The sequence below is a fragment of the Orcinus orca genome, chromosome 7, assembly GCF_937001465.1.
Source record: "Orcinus orca chromosome 7, mOrcOrc1.1, whole genome shotgun sequence".
NCBI lineage: Eukaryota > Metazoa > Chordata > Mammalia > Artiodactyla > Delphinidae > Orcinus > Orcinus orca.
The window spans coordinates 89953068-89979531 of NC_064565.1; the positions used below are offsets into that span (position 1 = coordinate 89953068).

The 26464-nt window shown below is 39.2% G+C and overlaps 1 protein-coding gene across 1 annotated transcript in view; it reads left to right on the plus strand.

The window, feature by feature from the left end:
• PARD3B (par-3 family cell polarity regulator beta) overlaps positions 1 to 26464 on the plus strand; it is a 1037324-nt gene that overhangs the window by 575885 nt on the left and 434975 nt on the right. Inside the window, exons 11-13 of the mRNA XM_012532519.3 lie at positions 4185 to 4370; positions 17570 to 17740; positions 22690 to 22822. Coding sequence (XP_012387973.1) covers positions 4185 to 4370; positions 17570 to 17740; positions 22690 to 22822 — 490 coding nt within the window. The remainder of the gene's footprint in view (positions 1 to 4184; positions 4371 to 17569; positions 17741 to 22689; positions 22823 to 26464) is intronic.

Below are 26464 nucleotides of genomic sequence, written 5' to 3' on the forward strand. Positions count from 1 at the left end.
AATGAGAATAAAGGGTTAGTTAAGGGCTAGGGGATAGGTAAGATAAAGCATTAAAATGGCTTATGAAAATTAGGAAAGAAAAGGCAGTTAACATTTTACTCACCATTTGGTTTTGCATTCCATTTCATTTTTTTTATTTAATAAAAACAATGCCTTTATATATCATTGCAGTGTTTTCCAGATTGAAAACTGTGGTTCATTATTGGACTATGAAATTAATGTAGTGGGTCGTGACAAATTTTTAAAAATAATGAAATAGAATAGAAAACATTAGAATGTGTTGCCCTCTCGGTAAGTATTGTCTCATGAAACTTCTATTTATATCTGTGTATGTGCATACATGTGTATATGCATGGATGCCTAGACAGGAAGGCAGGTAGATAAAATGTGGCTTTGGGTACTTGATCACAGGGCTTCCCAAACTTGATGAAATGTACCATGAGTATTGTTGTTTGCAATGTTCACTTATGATTTGAGGTACATGATGCAATTTTAAATCATGAACAGTCCAACATTTGTCACAGATTGGTAGCTATGACACAGATTTGTCACAGATTGGTAGCTATGGTGCCTTCATTGAGAATATGATGCTGAAGCTGAGCTGGGTTATCATCTCTCCTAGGAGGAGGAAGTGTGGTATGACAATGGAAATTAGACAAGGTTACTTTTAAGGTTTCTTATAACTGTGATACTGTATGCTCTTTACAATTATTTTTAATGTAAAAACTAATTTGTGTAAACATTTAAAGTAATGAAATCCAGAATAGCAGGAACCTAGGGCCTATCCAGGGCCTATTTTTGAGTCTCGCACTGTTTTAAGCATCAGTGATACATTGATGGAAAAAAAACAGGGCAATATAAAAGTTTCTGCATTCAACAGACACTATGAAAAAAAAGTACGCAAGCAAGTACATAGTATGTGATAAATGCTAGAAAAATATGTGATAAATGGAGAAAAAGCAAATCGGGATAATGGACATGGGTAGGGTAGTATTGGGAGAACCTTAAAACAATTTTAAACTGAATGAGCAGGGAAGACCTCACTGATACATTGACATTTGAACACAGAATAGAAGGCAATAAGGGAAGAAGGTCTGCAGGAATGTAAGGGAGGAATATTCAAAGCAGAGGGAGGAGGTGACACAAAGGATTGGGGGCAGAAGTTAGATGAGGTAACTTTGAAAGTGAGGTTGGGAGAGAAGAGAAAAGGTCAGATGATTGATTCTTAGGACACTAGTATTTAGGGATTGGTGAGATTAGGAAGAGTCTGCAAAAGGGATTGGAAAAGGAGTAGACAGTGAAGTAGGAGATGAACGCTGAAAAGTGGTGTCCTGGAACCAAGAGAAGAAAGTGTTTCAGAAAGTAGGGCTTGATAATTTGGGTCTCATGCTACTGTAGACCAAGTAAGATGAAAGCCAAGGATTGACCCTCGAATTTACCAACATGAGGGTCATTGGTGACTCTAAGAGGAGTTAGTATACACACACATACACCTATATTTATAGAGCATATATACATATTATGTATTGTGTGTAGTGTTAAAAAATATGTATAATATAAATACTACTGTAGGGTGTATAAATATCTAGTATCGATTATATTAGACGTATGTGTATATCTATGTGCATGTGTGTGTAAATGCGTACATGCGTGTCATTATAGAGATGTGTTTACCATCTCTCTACTTGGCAGTGCAATAATATAGCAAATGGTTCTTATATCTTCATAAATTCCTTTTAAAAACATTTATCCTTTTATAATTGAGAAGTGTTGGAAAACAAATTATAAAGAAAAAAATAACAGTCCATATTGCAGTGGCAGTAGATAACCAAGTTTTTTCCTATGCAGATAGATGGGACGGGGGTGGAAGGCAGGCAGGTAATAGGTAGATGAGTAGGTGTCTGAATATGAGTATAGAGTGTATGTTACGTATTGAAATGTACTGTATACGTAAGCTTTTATGCCTAATACTGTCATATTCTCACATGATTAAAAGTCTGTTTCACCACTGTTTTATATAATTCTGTGATTCTTAATTAAAAAGTACAAAAACAGCATATATATTATATATATATATGTATGCATAACTAATTTAGCAAACACCACTTGGTAGACTGCATCTTTCTTCTGTGTTCTAATATAAGTAAAAAGCAGTATTTTATATATATATATGTATATATATACATACACACACACACCAAGTAATTCAGTATTTTTCACTTTTCATACTCTGTTAGTCCCACAAAGTTTGCATTTCTGCCTCTGAAAACTTAGCTGCCGTATAACCAGAGACATAGCTAATACAGTACATAGCAGACTTCCTTAGGAGTTCATTCTGACCATCTCAGTGCTCTGTCATGAGCCTTTGAGCATGAGACCCAGTTGATTGCAGGGACTTTTACTGCCACCCCTTCCTGGTACTTAGGAACCTATCATCAGGCAGCACTCACTGCAGTCCACATTGCCTCTCTAGACCCTGGTTGCCTTGAACTGGACTGCATTTGACAATTGTTGGTTCAGGGCAGTGGTGTTCACCTAAAGGTGATTTTGACCCCTGGGGACATTTGGCAATGTCTAAAGGCAGTTTTGATTGTCACAACTGGGAAAGGAGATACTACTGGCATCTAGTGGGTAGTAGCCAGGGATTCTGCTAAATATCTTTCAATGCATAGGACAGCCCCCATAAGGAATTATCAGGCCCCAAATGTCACCTGTGCTAAGGTTAAAGAAAGCCTGAGCTGCTTTGTATCAAATAATGGGATTTGTTTCTTAGGTAGTAATATAATGAGTTAGTTAAAAGAGCTAACCTGTAATAGATTTATTAAATTAAGCAGTAAAGTTTAATTTCTTTGAAACTACCCCTTGTCAAAATCTTTACAGCTAACTTCACTTACAGTGAAATTAAATGAAGGAACTATTTCTCTAAGGCTAGACATGGGCTTTCTCTACTTTGGGAGGAGTCGAAGATGCCATGTCAGTGGATCTGGCTATGATCAGACCTCTTAATCCTGTTTTAATTGTGGGTTCTTTGCTACTTCTGATTTTATAGTTGTTATTTTGTGACTGACATTCAGACATTCACGATAATTTTTAAAATACATAATTTTACATAAGTGTCCCTCACAGTGACCTTAAGATGAGAGTCTCTAGACATAATTATAGAGCAGAAGGAACTACCGACCTGGAATGAGTTGGTGGTTTCCAGGGCTATCTCATTTTCAAATTTTTCAGTTAAACACTGGGGTAGAGTTTCACATTTCTGCAAGCTCGGGAAGGATGCAGGAGGGGCACTATACACTTTATCATGTGGACAGCACTTTCCTATCCCCACTTCTGTATATTTGAAAACACTAGGGACCGGATATGATTAACCGCATGCTTCTCCCTGGAGACCTGAACCCTAATTACGCCTTTTGCCACCATACTCTGTAATTTTTTTAGAACAGCTAGGCTTATGGCTAAGTGTCATTTATCAGCGATGACATGAATATTTGTTGTGCATTATCATTTTTGTTTAGGTTCAAAAACCAATTGCCAGTGAGTTATACTATCCAAAGGAGCAAGCTTAAGGCATGAGTTTTGACAAAGTGAAATTTAATTCAGTGATAGCTGTTAAAAATCACATCTCTGACTTTAAAATTAACAGTTTATTTTTTCAGTGTTCAGTATCCTATTGACAGTCTTTATCAATAGCCTTGCTTCCACGGTAAATGATATGTTTTAAATTATAGAAGCCAAATATTCCCCAAAATTTTAGAACGTTTCTACACTGAGCTCCTGTTTCTTCATCTGTAAAATAAAGGTGTTGAGATCACATTATCTCTAAGGTCTTTTCTGGTACCTAAGATTCCCTAAGTAACGTCCAGTCTCTTTAATTATTGAGAATATCCTGCTGAATTTTCAAATACTTTTCGAATGTTTCAAATGGTAGGAGAGCCTTGCCAAAGAATCCTCTCTGTTGACCATCACCAGATATTATTCCCAGGAACCTCTCCCTTCCAGTCCATCAATGTGATGGTGGCCCCTGCAGAGAGAGACCAGCCTTTGCCCACCCGGAGCAGAATTACAGCTATTAGAGGTCCAGTCATCCCATCTTGCCGGTTGCATCTGTGTTTGGCCATCTGAGTGTATAAATATTAATCTGCTTTCTCCTCCTTTACTCCTTTCATGTGTATTTCCAACAGAAAGGAGAACCTGACTGCTACGCACTCTCCCTGGAAACAACGGAGCAACTCACCTTCGAGATCCCCCTGAATGATTCTGGTTCTGCTGGTCTTGGGGTGAGCTTGAAGGGGAACAAATCTCGAGAAACTGGAACAGACTTGGGGATTTTTATCAAATCCATCATCCACGGAGGTGCTGCTTTTAAGGTAGGTAGGGGTGATGTTTGCACATCAGTGAGAAGCTATTTAGAGATGTCATCGTTGTGCCTGGGGATTGGATGGAGAAAGTGTCTAAAGGCTTGAGACCACTGAGGCTTTCCTGCCAGACGCAGGGAATGTATGTGTGAACAGATCTGGGTGACAGTTTGTTTTCATACTTTAAGTGGTCATGTCCTATTGATAGTTCTTAAAACTCACCATGATTAATATTCTCTTTTACATTATTTTTAATTACTGTTAGGATTCTTCTGAGTTTGTAACCTAATAAAGTTGAACCTAAAAATATGAAATCAGAAAAGCAAAACTAAAAACAAGTCAACATCCAAGCAACAAATAAGAAACTATACTTCTTGTGCTTGTAAGAGTGAAAGTTCAGTGGAATCGGAGAGACTGTAGTACAAATTAAAAGTCATTTATCACGTTTTATACACTGGAAAATCCACTGGGAATGCATATTTGCCTTTGAACTTAGAGAAGCTTATAAATTTCCAGATAAAAGGAGAAGAACGTAATTCTGCTCTTTCATACAGGGGCAGGCAACATGATCATCGCTGTTACCATAATATAATGGTTAACTAGATCTGCCTGAGTTCACATGCAACTCTACCACCATGTGCTCCAAGTAGCGTGCCATTAATAATAATACCTAATGTGTAGGGTTCTAAGGATTGAATACAGTAATGTGCACAATGTGATTAAAGCAGTGAAGTGATTACAGAGAGGGGGGAAAACACCCCCTCTTGTGCTTATCGTCAGCTGCCCTCACCATCATCATCGTCTCATGCCACGCAGTGAGGCTTCCCGAGCTCGAATCCTGCCCTCGCTACTCTCACCGTGGGTGAATGTAGGCAACTTACTTGTCCTCAGTGTGCTTGAGTTTCCTCATGTGTAAAATTAGTAAAATTAGTAGTGCCTGCTTCCTGGTGCTCTTGTGAGGACAAAAAAAGACAATAGATATAAAATGCCTAGCACCGCACCTATGATAAACGTTGAATACATGTTAGCCATTTTAAAATCATTTTGATATTAATAATGTGTGCCTTCTCCCACTCAAAAGCCACGAAGGCATAGTTAGAGTTTACAGGAGGCCCCCCTGGTCCAAGGATCCTGGCTTTATTGAAGCATTTGTTTCTTCACACTTAATCATTCCACTTTTGCTTCAGACATAGACACTGAGCTAATGTCTTTTTCTTTGGGAAAGAAGAAATGCGTTGGGGATAGATAACTCTTTAATGCACTCCTTGGATCAGTTAGCTTCTGTTGCATATAAGTAATGACATTTCAGTAACATACATCTGTAAGCCTTTACTTCCCTCGTGGCCCTGCAGGGCAACTAGAAGGGCTTTGATTCAGGCTGGTATGTCTCTGTCGCACCATAGATCTACAGGTCTGAGCGTGCTCCACATATTTTAACTACACCTTGGACTACCAGGCTAGCTGATGTCAGAGAGTCATGAAGCCTCTTTAGTTCTGAGTTCCAAACTGGCATGCTGTCACTTCTCACACATACCAGTGGCCAAAGCAAGACATATGACTGAATCCAAGGTCCATGTTAAGGAATAGGGAAACAGTCCACCCATGATGAGTCTATGGCAAAGGTTTGGGTACAGAGAAGGGTGAAGAATTGGGGCCAATCATCCAATCTATCAAACTCTCCAGTCAGGCTCAGAAATGCAGAACCAGGAGCAGATGGGAAATGATAGTAATAATAGCAACAACAGCATCAGTTAACACTCATTCTGTCTTGTGCTTAATATATGCTGGACTGTATAATAAGTATTTTAGGTGGATTCTCTCATTTTATTCTTCACATTCACACTGCATTATAATCATGCCATCTCATCGGGAGAAATTGCAGATTTCAATGATTAGTGCCTCTCCTATGGTCACAAAGCCAGGAATTGCTTAAACTAAGATTTGAACCCGGGCAGTCTGACTTTGGAGCCTGTGCTATGCTGTCCTGTGACAAAGCTCTTTCATCTCATCTATTCATATTTCCAGACATCAGGGGCTGTTGTCCTGGAGCTGTCTTATATCATGCTTATCATCCTGAGCCCAGCCATCTAAACAAGTGCTATGTTTAAGAATGCGTCTTGGTCATGTTTGTGGATACCAACTTGACATTATTCTTCTTATTCCTAATGACAGCTCTATTTACGGAATTTATTCCAAGTAAAATTGAAACTGAAATGAATTTTTGGAAATTAAAAGCAAACATCTTAGCTTTTTTATGGGCAATAACTTAAGCTCAAGCGATATTGGAGAGCAGGTTTAATATGTATATCCATGTTTGTGTAAGTGAGCATCTCCTTACCTAAGCAGTTTCTAACGTCCGGTTTCTTGCAGAAAGGTTTCACTTTCCATTTATGTAAATTTCTTTCTTGACACTGTTTGCTGAGTCAGACAATCACACCATTAAAAACTACTGGACAGCATATTTATAGCTGATCTTAAATAGTAAGAGGCATCAATCATGAATTTAGCCTTATTGTGAATGTGTAGTATCCATTTGTCTCGTTTACTTTCTGCAGTGTAGAGGGTAGAGACCTAAGCTTTGCTCGCAAGAAATCTGATTGACCAGGAGAAAGAAAAGTATTTTTCTGTTCTCCTTCTGCTGTTCCAATAATCCACTGTTACTCCTCAGAAAATTGCCACCTGTTCTGTGATTGAGGATTAGGTTTTTCAAAAATTGTTTTGAGACTTTGTTCCTGTCCTTGTTCAGAAGATACAAATGTAACAGACTGCACTGTCCCTGGGGCAGAGGGGAGATAAGCATGGGGAACATCCACTTTAGCATGTGGCCAGAGGTTTTTACCTGAAATCAACAAAATAATCTTCCTGCCAGGGCACACTCTTTTTCTCCTGGCCCTTCCTACCACTAATTGGTTCTCAAGGTGTTTTCCCCTTTAGGGAAGGTGGATTTTTGGAAACTAAACTACTTTGAAAAGTATGACCAAATTCTTCCTGTGGCTTCTGTGTGCTCTGTTCTCCTGGGGACTTCCATTGGTGTAAACAAAGCCAGGCTACTTCTTGCCAGATGTAAAACCCCTGGATGACTGTGACTATAATTAAGGGCCTTCTTCCCCGTTCCCCCCCCCCGCCGCCCCTTACCTCTCTGGCTGCTGCTTTCTATCATTCCATCTCTTATTTGAGTCATTTCTAATAAAGATATAAATCTCTTTGAAAATAAGAGCATCTAGCTACCCTAGAATTCCCTCTTGGAAGTGAATCCCTCACCCACTCTAAGGGCAAAGTAACAGTATTTTTACTCTACTTGGAATTATTCAAATGCTTAATCTCATCTTAATATTTAAATTCCAGTCTGCATGTCAAGAAGTAAAGCCCAGACACTCTTCCCTGCTACTGGCAGGTCACAGCAATTGCCATTTCAGGCTGCGGTAGCCTATGGAGTCCTTTGTAGAGCCCTCTGAAACATCCTTTTGAGCTATGCTTTTCAGTGTACAGCCAAAGTGACCACTGAGCATAACAGCCAAATGTGGATTAGAGTATTGATGCTGATTTGCTTAAATAATAACATGCCTTAAATGTGCATAGTTCCATTTTAGTTTCTGTCATTCTTCCTGGGCATTTGCCCCTGAATGTGTAGTGTAATTACTTCCAGAACCAAATTATACTAGATGCAACTATGTATGTTAACTTTCTCATGAACTGGGAACTATGAGTGGAATGAAATTAGGATTTCAGGAGGGTGCTTTTCTAAAATTTCACTTTTGTGATGGGAATTTAAAGTGAATATGTTGTTGTTATAAATGAAATGGTATATTGTCTTTGTGCAGTTAGAAAAATAATAACTTGAGAAAAATATTCTCCTTTCCCAAAATCTACAGAAAAATGAGTTTTTTCTTCTTCCAAGGAAGCACACATAAAGTCTAGACGATCAGTTTGAAGACCTAACATAATTTCATCCTCATGTGCTAAACATTTTGAATTCTGGGATCAGTGGCTTTCTCTTCCTTTTCTTTTCTTTTTTTCTTTTCTTTTTTTTTTTTTTTTTTGCGGTACGCGGGCCTCTCACTGCTGTGGCCTCTCTCGTTGCGGAGCACAGGCTCCGGACGTGCAGGCTCAGCGGCCATGGCTCACGGGCCCAGCCCCTCCGCGGCATGTGGGATCCTCCCGGACCGGGGCATGAACCCGTGTCCTCTGCATCGGCAGGCGGACTCTCAACCACTGCACCACCAGGGAAGCCCTCTTCCTTTGCTTTTGACATACTCTTAACTGAATGTTTTTTAGAGTAAATGCATTTTTATGTCTATCGACAATACTAACAAACTGCTTATTTTTCTACCTTAAAAATGAATTACTTTTAGAAAAATATGTAACTAGAATGGTGATATTTTTAAAAAATTAAGGTAGAATACTAACACCCTTTATAGTAAGAATAAAAATTCCATGGAGTCCGTTGTACTAATTCTGAATGATGTTTTTTAATTTGAATATACTCACTTTGGAAGTGTAATGCATTCTATTGAAACCTTGAAACAATAATGTAAAAATTAAAATTTAAAGGCAGTTTTTGCTATGGGAAAAAATGTCATATGTCAGGTAGATTATTTAAGGGCTCTTAAATAGAGAGAATGAATTTAAGAATACCTTTTATTCTCTAGAAAATTAATTAGCTAGGTTTGTACTTAACAAATACTACTTGATGATGATGAAATTAAATGAAAGAAAAATGCCTGACATAGCTAATTGCAAATGCATGCACTCAGAATATAAAATAGACATAATTTAAGTAATTTGATTCTTGTATGCTTAGGAAATTTGGAATACAGCCTCTGAGAGATGCAGAATTGCATGATTTATGCCATTTAGTAATAGGTTAAAAAAATTAAATGGTACAAGCAATCCCCCTATTTTAAAATGACGAAAAGTATGCATTTTTGGAGAGAATATGCACAGTCCTAGAATTTCCGGGAACACGGTGCTTGGTGCTGAATTTCTGTGTCTCTTCATAGTATGGGACATTTCACAGCCTCCAAGCTACTTAACAGGAGTTCAGTAGGAGTTCCTAGCGGGAGTAATTTCCACCTCCATTTCTGCTGGTACCTGTAAATCATGTGATGGATCTATAATTAATGAATTCAAAGGAAGATAAAAAGGACGGCATTTGAAGTGACACAAATGTTAAATGATTTCTTTAACTATCCATTTTTCTTAAAATTGTTAGTGTTTTCTACTGGAGGAGAGCTATAAAGATCATTACCTATAGTCATGTCTTCCAGGTTTTTACCTCTTACAAAAGGACCATACAGTCTGGGTGTATAAACAGCTTCATTGCAAATCCTCAACTGTTAGAAGCCAAACTCTAATATTTCATCCTAACCACAAAATTGTGATATTGTATGAACAACTAAAAGCAGGAACTCTGCCTGGAAAAATTCACCATCACTATATACCCAATAATAATTTTGCCTTAAAAAAAAAAATCACTAACTTAAACATGAAAAAAAGAATTATCAACTATGTTATGCCAAATATTTTAAACCAATTTCCTTTTTAGAAAAAAACCAAAAATGTTAGTATATGTTAATTAATATAATCAGGCTTATCATTTATGGGTTTTCTGCAATACATTGTAAAGAGATATAAGAGAACATTACTTTTAAAATCCCATAATACCAGCATCAATCATTGCTTTTCTTGCCAATTTTTAGCACTTCCATATTTTTATCTTATATATGGAAATGCAAGTAAGAAATAAATTTATATCATGCTGAATAAAATTTTAGAACTCTGTGTCATATTGATGTGTACTTTGAACTCCATGACTGCCTCAGGAGGCTTGAAGAAATATGACTTGGTAGACCTAATCAAAAACTAAATTGTTCTCTACAAAAGCTGATATAACATGATCATGATACTTTGAAAATGGTACCTCTTACCTGAAAAGCTATGTTCACCTGCATTGTGGAGATGCTGAGTTCATGATGTGGTCAGAGCTTTGGTCTAGGCATTCCGCTCTGGGTCCGTCTTTTTAGAGACCAGACTTTTAGCAGTCTTAGCACAAACAAGAGCACAGTTTTGTTTGTTTGTTTTTAAAGTGAATACATAAGATCCTTTCATTAAGTTGAAAAGGCCTCTGAGATTCTCATCTAGTTAGGCATTCATGCAGGATCTTCTTGATTCGTGTAACACATACACCTTAATAAGCTTTTTAATATCCAGTTTTCTAAGACAGAGTAAACTAAAAGCAGAAGATCAGGAAGAAGATAAGAAGGGATGGAGAGAAAACGGAAAGGACAGGAAATAGAAGAAGTGTAAAATGAGCACAGAGTGCTATTGCTGCAAAGCAGGCCAAGGAATATTTGTGATGACTCTAAGTCAGTGCTCCTGAAACTTCTTGCTGAGGAAATTGTAAAATTCACTAATGACGGTAGTGAAGGCTGTAAGTTGCAGTATGTTTATTTATGTCCCATATGTTTCCAGAAGATCTTTTAAAAGGAAAGAATTATAATACATTATATCAGAATGGTTTGGATTATGTATATTTTGATGCTCTAAAAAGTACTCTTCAGTTATTTTTCATTAAAGTCTCATATACCACAGATGCTGAATAAATGGTGCATTGCTGGGACTTCACTGATTTGCTACATAAAATGGAGTGAGGCTCTTAATAACTGAATTAGATACATTTAAAATTTTACAATAGCTGAACAAGGGGAGATTGAGCTAGTACACAGAAAGTAATCAAGCTTCACTTTTGGAATTATAACGTTTCTCTGAGCATGTGCCAGCATCTCCAAGCCAGCCTGGGATCAGGAATCTCTTACAGTGACCGTTTGTAAGTTACAGGGTTTGTCCATTGCAGATGAAACATACACCAGGTCCAAAGCACCTGAATGAAAGATGTTTCAAGTGATTCAATTTAGCAAGCACTTCCTGAACATCTACAGCTACAGCAAGTTATACAATATATAATACACTGGAGACAGAAAATTTAAAAAGACTCATTCCATAATACAGGAAGCTGGTAGCATAATAAATACATAAACGATTCGAATATGATAAGAACTATGGTAGACAAATATAAAAGTATCATGGGTATCGAAATGGAGCAATTAATTCTGCCTGTGAAGAAAAATGAATGGAAGGCAGTTGCTGAGCCTTGTTTTGAAGGATAGATATTCAACAGGTGAGCAGAAATGCAAAGGGCATTTTGCTGAGAAGGAAGCGTGTGGGCCACGTCACCACGGTGTGTACATCAGAGCGCAATTTATTGTGTCTGGAAGAGAGAGCTCTTATTTGGGAAGAATGGTACCGTTCATATTGGTTAGGACAGATGTAGTAAAACACTGACTCATGTGGGCAGATGCCCTTCAAGACAAGAACTTACATGCTTCTAGTCTTACCAACTTTCTTTATTCCTTTCTTTGTTTTAAAAACTATACTTTAAAAATCTCGATTTATTCTTTTGCCTTTCATTGCTATTGTTTGAAAATGAAGCTAAACGATTTCAATCTGGAATGCAAGGATCTTTCTAGGTTGGATTTTTTTTTCCCCCAAATACAGTAAGCAGATGTTGTCATGGAGTGATTTTAGGACCTTGAGACATATTTGTTCAGGAAATTCCTTTCTTTCAGTCAGGTGCCCTCCTGCCTGGCGTTCTACCCCACTCCAAGGAAATGCTGCCTGTAGTCTGAAGTCAGGGTTTGGAATTTGGGCGCTGATGTCCCCGAAGGCTTCACCAAGGGCCCCATTAGAAACAGGCAGAGGCAGGAACCAACATCTGGTCATGATTAATCCTCTCAACACCCTGGCCAAATAGGGACTGGCCTTGGGCCCCAGCCAGCTACCTGTGTGTTAGCCAGCCCGCTCCCGCATGCTTGACTCGTGTTTTGCAGAGGCTCATTCTTTGCCGTGGCTTTCTTCTCTTCCCTCTGTGTTCATTAGAACTTTAGAGGGAAAGGGACCTACAAAAAATTGGCCACAAGAGGTGGATTAAGCCTTGCAGTGTCACCAGTAATCATGACAGAGGCACAGCAGGGGCTGAACTATGAGGTTACTGGACCCCCGGAAATCATGGATGCGCTTCAGTGGGCACGTGAAACATCCTATAAGGTACATGACTGCTCCCCATTACAAAGAATTACCTGGTCCAGATGTGCAGCTGTGGAGAAACTATCATGTAAATATTTATTTCTAAGAGGGGAGAATCTGTAGCTTTTATTAGATTTTCAAAGGAGTCTAAGAAGAGCCCATAAAGGTCAAGAATCACTAGCAAAGTGGTTGAAAACATGGACTTCAGAGTGACCCAGACCTACTTCAAATTTGCTTTTAGACATGTGACTTGTAACAATGCACTTAACTTGCTTGATCCTTGGTTTCTTCTTTTATAAAGAGGAGCAGTAGTCCCCAGTGTATAGTGTTGCTGTAAGGATTAAATTGTCTAACGCATATAGAGGGTTTAGCACAATAACTGCGCAAAGGAGAAACTCATTAAATAATTATATTCATTGTAGTGCCTTTAATCATCTCTAGAACTCTGATTTTAGAAGCAGCGTAGCATAATGCGTACATATCTGACTCAGACAGGTAGACCTGGCTGTGACAGTGTTCTTTGACAGTATTCTTTGACTTCATTTCTCTGAGCCTCCATTTTTACCTCTCTTAGTGGAGGGTGATGCTTGTATCACAGGGATGTTTTGAGAAATGAGAACATATGCAAAATATTTGCACACGGACTGGCCTGCATTTGGTGTTCAGTAAAAGGGGGTATAACACTCAGACACCTTGTCTCCTAGTCCATTCTTCCTCCTGCATTAGAACCAGGTTAGGGCTGATGAGACTTGAAGCCATCCCAGGACATGGAGAAGACCTAAATCTCATACCAGTTTTTTTGTTTTTTTTGCTGTACGCAGGCCTCTCACTGTTGTGACCTCTCCCATTGCGGAGCACAGGCTCCAGACGCGCAGGCTCAGCGGCCATGGCTCACGGGCCCAGCCGCTCCGCGGCATGTGGGATCCTCCCGGACCGGGGCACGAACCCGTGTCCCCTGCATCGTCAGGCGGACTCTCAACCACTGTGCCACCAGGGAAGCCCCTCATACCAGTTTTTATTCATCCTAATGTGCCCTGATGTGGAGGAAGTTACTCTCTATCTTTAGTCTGTTCTCCTTCCTCTTTTTCTTATTTTTCTTCCTCTTTGGGAACCTCCTTTACTCCGTCTTAGCTTGAGGTTGGATAGAGTTGGTTATGGGGGTTGCCAAAGGTAAGGAGTGTAATTGTGGTCTTTTTGGTTAGGGGCCTGATGGCCATAAAGTAGAAAGGAAAGTGTCTTTTTTGGGACTGCTGAAAGAGAGTTCCATAAACTGGGTAGTTTTTTAACAGCAGAAATTTACCCCTCACAGTCCTTGAGTTTGGAGTCCAAGATCAAGGTGCTGCTGATTCAGTGTCTGGTGAGACGTGGTTGATAGACAGCTGTCTTCTTCTTGCTGTAACCCCATACGGCAGAGGGGACAAGAGATCTCTCTCAGGCCTCTTTTATAAGGGCACTAATTACCTTCCAAATACCCTGCCTCCTAATACCATCATGTTGGGGGTTAGGATTTCAACATACGAATTTGAGGAAAACACAAACACTCAGTCCATAGCAGAAAGGGCATTTTCTTTTCATTCAACGAATGCAAGAATGATCCAGATGACGATGAAATAAATATCCTAGAATTCCTGGGTAACATCCTGGATAGTTGAATTCACTCATGTAAAATCAGTTGAGGAGAGTTACCATTCTCATGCCTAAGTATTTACTTAAACATAGTATTCACAGAAAAAAATAAAACCATAAAAAATGACTTTTCTTGGTAAAAATCATCCAAAGCAGAATAGACATGCACAATTTTGAGGAATCTTTGATGAGTTTTGAGTAATGACCTCTTCATTGAATCAACTTGATTTTAGATCAAGACTAGACCTGGATACACATGTATGTATACATAGCTAGATAGGTAAACAGTCCCTGCCCTACCCCCTTTGCCCCTGCCACTTCCAGCTTGCTTCCTTGCCCTGCCATCCCCCAGCCCAGTCTCCTGTCTCCCCATCTTCTATCGTCTGACTCTGGCTTTCATGTAAGGTTCTCTTCCAGGAGACATCTGGTGGATTTGAAAGTCTTTTTCCTTGAAGCATGATCCCTTTAGGGACTTGTCATCTTCGTAGAACACAGAATGGGTAGTGAATAGGGGGTGCTGAGAAGTCAGAACTTGGGCTATTCTGATCCAGCTCTGATCTTAACTAGCTGATCAAGTTCTTCCACATAGATTGTGGAAGTGCCTTCTCTTAAGAAGATGAGTTCAATAAATGGTTTCTCATCCTCTTTGGGCATCACATTATTTATAAACGGAAGAGGTTGGACAAGATGATCTCTAAGGACCCTTCCAGCTCTGAATTCTGTGATTATATTCTACATGTTAGGACAATGTGGTACTTACTGGCATCACCAGTAATGAAATTACCCATCCTTTATCTTATAAAGGAAAAGCAAAAACCAATAGCAACAGACCAGCCAAGCCTAAAAAGGAGAGTATGTGGATTTTTATCACACCAGCAACTCTCCAGTGATGCTTGTGATGAATGTGAATGTCTTCATAAAAAAAAAAAAAAAAAAAATCCCAGCTGCCCTGGAGTGACCTGACCTGCCTTTTTGTTTTGGACTTGGATACGGCAAACATGTTCTACTTTAATGTAGTTCTGCATGCTTGAGACTCAGAATGTAGCTGAAAATAAAAGTCTGTGCTTAATACTTGCTGGTAAGAAATTATCTTACAAAAAATGTTTTTCTTCCATCTCCTTATCTCTTGTTTACCTCTTCACTCAGACCTTGCCCCATACTTCACAGAGAAAGTTCACGGGAGGTTACCAGGTGGATCTCACTCAGATTCCATTCCCTCAATTCTAGAAGTACCCATTAAATTTCAGTCTTTATCTTTCTTCTTCCTGTCCTAGCGGATGAGATGTCCTGCCAAGACTAAGCGTCTGCAGATCCAGCGCTCGACCTCATTTCCTGTTAACAGGGCTGGGATCCTGATCCAGCTCTTCTGCTTCCTCCTCGTCTTTAAAAACCGCACATCTGTTTCCAGTCCTCCTAAAAAAAACTTTTTAGTGACCCTCCCAACTGCCCGCAAAAGATTCAGCCCACTAGTCCTCCTTGCATTAAATGCCGTAATAGAACAGAATAATTTCTGGAGTAAAGTGTCTCACTTCACTTGCCACAGCCATTAAGGTTGTTTTTGTTTTACCCCATTTCATGTAGCCTTAATCTTATCCTTTATGTGCCTCACTCAACATGAGATAACAGAAATGAAGCCATTTCTTTCTCGTTTGGCCTTTCCTGTAAATCTCATTTCCAGATTTGCTCCAAATTAGAGGAAAGGTTAAGTGGGCTGGGAAAACAAGAGGAAGGCAGAGGACATTAGGCTCTGTTGAGGCAGTGCACTCAGACGTTTTACAGCTCGATCGATCCATCCCATGGCCTCGCCATCTCAACTTTTCTCATCAGGACGGCGTGTGCGCCTTTGGGCAACCTCCACGATCTATGGGCCAACACCCTCTGCAGCAGGAGGCACGTGCAGTGCATCTCCACGAGGGCATTAGCGCTCCAGAACGGCTCTCACCACTCTCCCCCTTTTCCCAGCTGTCAGCAGAGGAACTTCCTCTGACCATCTGCTGCCGCATTAGTCAGAGTTCATCAACTTGTCCACAGGATTTCTCTCCCAAAGCTGTACAATTGCTCCTCTTGTTCATTGTATGTCTGTTGTTCTCATTTCTTAGGGAAGTTCTGTTTTGTTTTTCTTTTACATTTCATTCTGTTAATGTGAACGTGGATCCCAGATACTTCTAACTGCAGAAACTTTAATACTTCCCTCTGCCTGTTTTAGTGTGGCACAACTGTAGTCTAGAGACAACAAAGGGAGTCCTAGTAGAGAAACTGAAAAGAGCCAAGGTTCATGAAACCTGAACTTAAGTCAGTTTCTCTCTGCCTCTATTTTGTGACCTAGGGCAACTTACATCACTTTCCTGCCTCGGTTTCCTTATTTGTAAAATGTGAATAAAAGCATTAATCTACTCAACTTCTTGAGTTCTGTGAGGTCTAGAGATAATTCATGGAAAAACTGTGATACAAGCCTACTGTTATTTCTGTTAAATTTATTAGCAGTGGCACTAGCATCACAACCTTCCTAAAATTGCATCTGTGCCTCACAGCAAGAACTTTCTACCCTAGTGTGTAGCAGGTATAACGCACATCCCTAATCAGACTGTCAATATTTAAGCATCTTTTCTCCTAGGCTGCCTGTTGGGGACATGTACTGTGATCCCCACCAGTTCTTTTGTAGGCAGAGCTGGCATCCCAGTTTGTTGAGCTACTGCTATGGACTCCAGCTTGTGGGGGGCTTCTGGCTGAAGATGACTGGTGCCTAGAGGTGCTTTAGACTAGAATCTGGGCTGCCTATCCACCTGCCGCAGTTCCGAGTGCTCTGTGGCATGCGGTGTTCCTTCCTGAAGGTGCTGGGTGAAAGTGCTCGTCAGTCAGAGCCTCATCACAAAAGGCTTGACAGTCCCCTTTGTCAAGCGTTTCTGCCGGAAGACATCATAGCAAATTGGTCCTGTGTTACAAACCTCTGCGTTCTTTTGCAGACCAGCAACTTTTTAGTTGTGTTAGAGAAAATTACAGGAGAATTTTGTTTTTTTTTCTCAGCACTATCCAGTAGAGCTCGCAATGATATCTAGGAGACGCATCACTGCTCTCAAGCTCACAACGTTTAAGCATGATGTCTCTCTGTGCCTGAAAATGCAAGCGATATGACCACTTTCTTTTGCTCCCAAACCCCCTTTCCTTAAGTCAGCAATATGGTCCCTGCCAGAGCGAATGTCAGAATCAGGCTAGGTAGCATACTTGCCAAAGATTTAGGTTAAGAGACATTATTACAAATGTCTAAATTATTACAGTTTGGAACGCTAAGATTTCTAAAAATCACTTTCACACAATTCATTATTGTTAGTATTTGTGACTATTTGATAAACTCCAGAATCTTTTTCTGCCATGGAAAATAAATTATTTCTAATGGCTATTTTTTTTTTTCGTTTTTCATTTTAAACTTGAACTTTTCCCTGAAACAGTCACATGTCATCACCATGTTTTTCTCTATTTAACACTTTTTCTTACCTCCACCCTAGGATGGTCGTCTGCAGGTGAATGACCAGCTGATTGCAGTTAATGGGGAATCTCTTCTGGGAAAGTCCAACCACGAAGCTATGGAAACACTTAGGCGATCAATGTCCATGGAAGGAAACATACGAGGGATGATCCAGTTGGTGATTCTGAGGAGGCCAGGGAGACCACTGGAGGTGATGCAAATTTTTATTTCCTTCTGCAAGTTGCCCAAATGGCCACCAGAATATTCACACTTCCACCACTAGTATGGTAACTAGGCTCATACTGATTCTGAAATTGGAAAAATATGCCCTAGACGTGCTCTGATGGGTTTATGTGGCAAATTGGCGGTTGTATATTTTAGGTATAACTGGAAGGTGTAAAAATGTGCATATAAATTAAATAATTTATCTAGGGTAACAAGTCCATAATTTCCAGTTTCCCCCCCAGAAACTCCTAGAGCTCTGGACTTTACGAATAACGCTTTATTCATATTATAAACATTAAAGCATAAAACATGCTTATATACTTTTTGGATGACATGCTAGCAGTGTCCATACCTTAGAAAGTTCTTAATCAGATGTATATAATGCTTACTGTGAAGATCATTATAATGCAATCAGCTCTCTACATTCTTCCTGTAATGTGTGCCTGGGACTTAACTAATTTAAAATTTGATCTATTAAACAAGCTTCTTGCTTCATGTTCTTAAATAAATGTTTTTAATTGAAGAAGTATTTTTGAAATCTTTTATCATGATTTCTTCATGGATATTTTTAATGTAAGCAATATTTTTACATACTCATGAAGTGTGAACGTAAACTATTCTTGAAGGCTGATATCCCTAAACATTTCAGTTACATACAATTATATTATTTATATAATTATTATATTATACAATTATATATTATAGTGTACAGCTATCATATTCATCATAAGGTATTCCTAAAACATTATTTTCACTTATATAGAGAGAATAATTATTAAATGCTCCTAAAAATTATTTTAAGAAAAGATAAGAAAAAAGTCGATAATACTTAAGAGTTGAGAGAAACATCAGCAAATCACACATATATTCTCTAAGGACAAATAATGTTTTTGTGATACAGTAATACACAAAGTTAAAATAGAATCCTATTAAAACACACTAATATAAAATATTAGTTTTAATAATAAATTCAACTTAAACATTTTTAAATGAAAAGATTTTGAAATTAAGACTGGAAAGTAGTTGGGGATGATAGTGGTTAAAATGTTGGACTCTGGAGTTTTGGATTACTTGAGTTAAAATCCCACGTGGGTCATTTCCTGGCTATGCAGAGACATACATAGTTGAATGCTCTGTACTTATAGATAGCAATACTGTTGTCTGCCTTATCCCTTCATAGATCCTCATTTCCCAGCACCTAGTAGTAGACAGTTGTTATATATTGTTGAATGAATGGATAAAAGTTGCATCTGAGACCCTACTTCATCTGAGAGGATAAGCTGAAGTAGTGAACTTATCAACTATATCTTACTTTGTCATTTTATCAGCTGTTGAAAAGGAGTAACTACCTTTTAACTTTTCTGTACATAACCTTGTAAATGTTAAATAAATGTAAATTTCCCAATTACTGGAGACTATATATAATGAACCAACTCATTTCCAACATTTGTGTCTGCTTAAGTGACAAAGAGGTTTCCATGAATATTTAAGGGATTTTACTTATAGTAATTTTTTAATTTATTTTAAGATTTTACTGATTTTACTTATAGTCATGAAACCCTTATCGCTTGCTTCCTACCTTGAGAGAATAGGCTGCTTTCTGGTTGAATTTGGTTCTTACTCGAGAGCCCTAGACCTCCACAGAACCCACTTGTTGGATGCGGGTGTGAAGTATGACCTGTAGACCCCTGAATCACCCCTTCCATGCATCTGTGTTTTAGATCTCCCTTAAGATGTCTTGGGACAAAGATACCTCAGCTAATAGAAAAGTCTGGAATACACTGCTCAAGAATTCCATATCTGTGTAGATAGAAAAAGTAAAAGAAAAAAAAAAGAAATGAACATGATTGCTAAAAGAGTTCCCTCCCCACCTCTCCACCTCTCATCTTCCCTTGTTTCAAGTCGTTCTCTAAAATATGTGAATGCCTAGAGGATAAGTACTCTCTGTTTTCGTTATCCTTTACGGCACGTATTTTCATTTTAATTCTCACACTGTGGGCTGGGTTGACAATTATTTCATCGGAAGAAAGTACTAAGCCTTCAGTTGGTTGCCCATCCTCAGGAGTGTCTTTGTTGTTGTCGTTGTTGCTGTAGTTCTTTTTTTTTTTTTTTTTTAATGGATCTTTACTGGAGTATAATTGCTTCACAGTGCTGTGTTAGTTTCTGCTGTACAACAAAGTGAATCAGCCATATGCAGACATATATCCCCATATCCCCTCCCTCTTGCGTCCCCCTCCCACCCTCCATATCCCACCCATCTAGGTGGTCACAAAGCACCGAGCGGATCTCCCGGTGCTGTGCGGCTGCTTCCCACTAGCTATCTCTTTTACATTTGGTAGTGTATATATGTCGATGCTACTCTCACTTCGCCCTAGCTTCCCCCTCCCACCCCGTGTCCTCAAATCCATTCTCTATGTCTCCAACTTTATTCCTGCCCTGCAACTAGGTTCATCAGTACCTTTTTTTTTTTTTTTTAGATTCCATATATATGCCTTAGCATACGGTATTTGTTTTTCTCTTGTTAATACTGTTCACTGGGGACTCAATTGGGAATAAGAAATGGGACAAAAAGCATTTTTTTTGAGGACATTTAACCAAGATCCATTTTTATTTGCCCTAATATTTACATGCTTTCCATGGGGGGTGAGCAGGCACTTGGCTCTCTCAACTAGTGAGAATCTCTGTGGTACCTATGAAGATTAAAGAGTGTTTTTTTCATATAAAGACAGCAGCCTAATGTACAGATAATCTTTATTAAATTAAAAAAAAAATCTGTAGCTATTTGATATCCCAAATCTGTTTTGCTGTGTCAAATCACATATGTTGTGTGCTCGTGTTTTTGGAGGGTTCTTCAGTGGACAGCAATCGCTCTCAGGTACAATAAAAAAGAATCTGTAACCTAGAAAAGGCCTCAGCTCTGCTCATATATTCAGGGAAATCAATTAGTTAGATTTTGGAAGAATACCAAAATGGTTACTTGAACATTATATTGATATTAAAAAAAATACTGAAGACGCTACTTAAGAAAAGTCAAAATATATTGTCGTTGGGTATTTTCCCACATTACCCAGATGTACAAGATATGTAAACAGTTTTGATGAGGACCTCGTGAAGAATACATAATGAGCCCTTGATTGAATCAAAATCGTTTTAAACAGAAACATATTTTTCAAAGGATGAGCTTGAGGTTCAATTGTAATTCTATTTGAGCCTAGAGACTTGGTATTAAAAAATGGGTTATGACCTGTTTTTTTTTTTTTTTTTTTTCCCTTCCCCAAAACATTTCCCTCCCCTGAGCTGTAAGCTCAGCTTGGTGGAAGCAGAATATGTTTAAAAATCCATTGTATTTTTTATTGGCTGGGACACTAATGGAAGGCTCCACGACAGCTCTGTTTTACAGGCTGAATATTTTAATTAGGCTGGTTACTGATCAGTTGTTGGGATATTGATTGTGTCATTTATCAAAGAGCTGGGAAAGCAGAAAAAAAATTTTGTTGTTGTTGTTAAAGCACTTGACTATGCAAGGTAGGTCCTACCTCTCCTACCTTCCAGGGCTCCAGCTTTAATTTAGGAGTAGCTTGCCCCAGGCTTGGGTTGACTAATGAACCAGGGGCAAGAGGTAACACCGGGTGTGGAAAAAGTGTTATAAGCCTTGACAAAAAGCTAAAGGACCTTCAGCAGCTGAAAACATGTTAATTATGAAGAATGCATGCATGGAATGTTTTGAATATTTTGTTTAACTAGTAGGATACCGAGTTTCTGTAACTAAAGAGGAAAGTAGAAATCAAATGCATTATTTGGGCCAAATGCTCTTTTTCAGAAGGAAAGAGCTTTGGGGATCAGATCTATGTTTGTGTTTGCGGAATGTTCCTCTCACAAATGGTCAAGGGAACGGCCCTGAGATGGCTTTCAAATTACTTCTTTGAAATCTGTTAGAAGACACACAGTATGAACCAGAGCAAACCCCAGTTCTCAGTGCCTCATTCCTCTAGAACAATCACTAGAGCTCCCTGCGGACGGCCCATTCCTAGTGCTTCGGCAGCACCTGTGGAACACGGTTTATTCTGGAGCTAGCAGTTTTAAGGAAACTGAATTTGTTTACAGACTATCAAAATCAAAACAGATGGGGGAAATATGGAAGAAGAGGAAAAAAATCTCAGGAGAACCACTGTCTGGCATTGTCCCAGCAGTTTATTTTAGCTCCTGGCCAACAGGCCTAGTGTCTGCAGTGGAACACGCTCATGACATTTCAGTGACAAACCTGCCTGGGTTCTGACTTGTCCTAGAGCATATACACTTAGTCACCAAGGGAGAGGGAGACAGGAACCAGCTAGTTGGCAGAGAAACACCCTTGGCATGAACTGTATTCTTATGTTGACACTGCCACAAGCTGTACTCCCAGATGGAAGAAAATTTGAAAGAAGCTAGTTGTAAGTGGTGGGAAAGAATAATAATGTTAATCTGCTTTTGTGCTTGCCATCAGCACTCCTAAGCCTTAACACCACATTGTCAGTATTTTTTATTGCCTGTTCAGAGATGTTTTAACTGATAGGGCCATTTTGATTTTCCACAGTCGAGGACTTACGTGCAATAGACTCTTGAAAGATTATTCATAAATTGATCGTTCTTTCACTTTGCTTCCATTGACCAAGTTGGAACATACTAAAAAAGCGAACGTGGGGCTTCCCTGGTGGCGCAGTGGTTGAGAGTCCGCCTGCCGATGCAGGGGACACGGGTTCGTGCCCCGGTCCGGGAAGATCCCACATGCCGCGGAGCGGCTGGGCCCGTGAGCCATGGCCGCTGAGCCTGCGCGTCCGGAGCCTGTGCTCCACAACGGGAGAGGCCACAACAGTGAAAGGCCCGGGTACCGAAACTAACTAACTAACTAAATAAATAAATAAAAGAGCCAACGTCATTTTTATTTTCATCCCTCAGGAACCTGCAGAGTGTGGGGCGTTTTCTAAGCCGTGCTTTGAGAACTGTCAGAATGCTGTAACCACCTCCAGGAGAAATGATAATAGTACATTGCATCCATTTGGCACTTACAGTCCACAAAACAAACAGAAAGGTAAGATTCTATCCATTCTCATCTGCTGCAAGTGGTATGAGAAAACAGGAGAGTGTTTATTTAGAAAAAAAAAAAAGGAACAAAGGGGAATTAATTAGACTAAGTGCAGACTTCATTACTCTGAGTCATGAAAATGAGAGGTGGGTGGGAGATCTCACTCACAGGTTGTGAAGCAGATTCCTGGCATTGCCTAAAGTTTAAGTGACGGTTTCTATGCTTGCTGCCCCAAACATGGAGGGTTACGTTATAAAATAAAACCATGCCTGGAGAAACAAAATGACAAACAGTTATATTTTTTTTTAACAGTCTTTTAATATTGGGAGTTACCAAGTGTAAATAACAACTAAACTTACAAAATATTGATATATGGAATAGTATTAAATCATAAAGTGGTCATAACACAGTTCACAGATTATTCTTGTTTCTGAGCGGTAAATACTGTGAACCGAGACCATGATATGATGGTGGAATGTTTTTGTTATTGCCTCACTACTACTATCTTGTATGGATCACATTTCTAGTAGAGCTCTACATGTAAAGACATTGGATTTTCTTCTTTGTTTTTCAAAAATTATACTTAAGGCCACCAAGAGAATTCTTTTATTTCCCTGCGTCTCCTTTCTTTAGTAACTTTACTTTTTTGTATGGCAAAAGCAATAGATATTCATGACAGAAAATTAAGAGAAAAGCAATAAAGGGAAAATTTAGTGGCACGCATATTTCTGTCAGAGATACTGATCAATAACATTATGTATATATTGAAAGTGTTTCCTTCATGTAAATATGTGTATATAAAATAAAATGAAATATATATTAAATGTTTAGGAAATTGCCTTTTAATTAATAGCACATTATGAAAATCTTACTATGTCATTGAATATTCCATAACATCACGTTCAGTAGTTGCATAGTAGTCTAGTGAGTGGAGGTGCTGTTTATATAATCAATCCCTTATTTACACTTAAGATGTTACCCAAATTTAACGATGGGGAAACAATTTCTAGACTCTGAGATTACTCCATCAGAACAGACTTGTAAATCTGAGGTTCCTCTGGAATTAAATTCTTTCATCTGAATGGGATGTTTTTTCCTCTGAATTCCTCTGTTTCAGTGAGAGTAGCAGCAACAGCTGTGATCATTTATTGTTTACTGTCACATACTGTGGTGAGCAATTTACATGCACACTCAAAGTGTGTGGTATTATTATCCTCATTTTACAGATGAAGAAATAGGAGAGTAAATGACTAACCCAACACCATATATAATCCCTGCAGAACCTGAATACATCTCCTGTCTTTCTGACTCAAGTTCATTCCCTAAACCACAGGATGGGCCCTGTCTTACACTGGTCTCTTGAAACTGTTCTTTCACCTCATCCCAAGAGTGTCCATTAGAAGCTGACTTTACTTTGTGTCAGATAAAGAAACACCCAGTATGTCTTTCCTCATCTTAATAAAATTAAAAGTTTTCTTGACAAAGCAGCATCTCCTTCTGAGTCCTTCAGTCGCAATAGCAGGAGAATCTGGGGAAGGAACAGCAAGTTTCCCTCACACCAGAAGAGCCTTCTGTCTACCGCGTCCAAATAATGATCAAGAACATTCCAGCCTTTATATAACTGGATTGGCACTTAATTCTCAAGCAACATGTGGTCCAGTGACAATCCAAGTTCCGGGTTTTATTCCTAATTACACCAGTGATGTCCAAAGGAACATTGGACACATTACCTCCCATCCTCTGTCTTTTTCAGTACTTATAAAATATCGATGCTGAAGTGATAATTACGCAGTATATTTTTAGAGGACATTGAGATCCTCAAGGAAATGGGATACTATCTCTAGGAAGGCTAGCAAAGGCTAAAATAATGAAACTGTAGAACTAGATATAGTGTAAGGATCCACCCAGAAAAAAATTTTTAAATCATAAAGTCCACCCAAAACACACGCTAAAAATAAAATGCAGTAATACTTTGGAACTTCAGCAGAGTGTTCAGAGTTTGTATGTCACTGAACAATTAGAGTCCTTTAGGCACAGAACCACTGGGAGGTTCTGTCTCTTCCCTCCCTCCTGAGACATAGATCCGCGGTCCATAAGGTTACTGCTACACATCCTCCTCCCACCTCAATTTTCCAAGGAAACATCGAAAATCCAGTTCTTTTAAGAAGTGACCCCATTAAACATTATTTTTTAAAAAGCAAAATCTATTGTCATTATTTCCTTGGGGATCTGTGATATAATACTTGGTTATAAGAATTAGGCTTATCAAAGCACAGATTTGTTATATTTTAATTATAAGAGGCCAGTAGATGGAATGCTCTTTCTTTTTATATAAGCCTATTGACTGAGAGACCAAAAAATGTATATAACGGAATTTATAGACATGATGCTGTAGAAGAATATCACGCTCATCACATCTTTGTGTAGCGTTAACAACATTTTCATTTCTGAGAACCATTGAGAGTTCCCGAGTTTACGATGCACGCGAGGTGGCCGTAGGCCTCAAAGACTCATGAAACTTGAGTGAGTGTTGACTCGCCACCACCAAGCCTTTTGAAGGAGCTCCTTTAGAAAAACAAGATTGACTTGACAAAATGTAATGTCTAGTGAGGAGAGGAACGGTTACAGCCAAAATATTAACTTTTTTTTTCTTCCTTTCCTCCTTTCCTTTGTATATTTAAAAGTCCAATCTTGATATGCTGTGTTCCACCTATTTTTGTAATAATAGTACTACCACCCATTGTTCCACTGTTATTTTTTTTATATATACATATTCCTGTCAAGCTGTTACAGAGAAAAGGCATGTTTAGAACTAACGTTTGTAGAAATTGTAACACCAGAAAATTCACATTTGCGTTGGAGAATTGCTCGCAATGCCCGCAGTGGAATGAGTGTAGGCCTCCAAGATGGTAATAGGATGGAGGTTGTGTCCCAGGGGTTTAACTATAAAATCCTATTAAGCATTCGAATGGTAATGAAGTGCACAAACACTGAATTTTCTGAAGAATCTTGCTGGCAGATCTCACCCTGGGCCAAGTTACAGCCTAAGCACAGTTTGCCTCTGGTTTGTTTTTCCCTCTCCTTTAATAGTTCTCATCTTCCCTTTGTGCTCTACTCCTGCTTCCTCCCCACTTTCAGTTCACGCAAACTCCAGCCGCTGCCCCAGTAGCCCATTGCCTCAAGTCTGCCCGGGATCACCCACTGAGGTCTTCTCAGGACTTTCATCCATACCCCAAATCAAATGTTTCGCTTCTATGTCCTGTCCCACCGGATCCACATGCCCTGGGGTCCTTTGAAGAGACACATAATAGTGTGATTATTTATAATATCTTCCCTCCTGGGAACCTGCGTGTATCCACCCCCCTAGAGCACGTAAGGCACTGCCGCTGCAGTGATGATCAGAAATTGAATTATACTTTGCAATTTTCCTGATGTTTCTGGGATACCTCCGTTGTGCAGAATGCGCTAGGCTGCAACGTTGAATACAATGCTGTTATTGTTCTCAAAAACAGTCTAAAGTAGGGGTCAGCCCACCTTGTCTGTAAAGGGCCACGTAGTCAATATTTCAGGCTTTGTGAGCCATAGGATCTCGTTCGCAGCTCGTCACCTCTGCCACTGTAGTGCGCAAGCAGCCACAGACAGTACGTG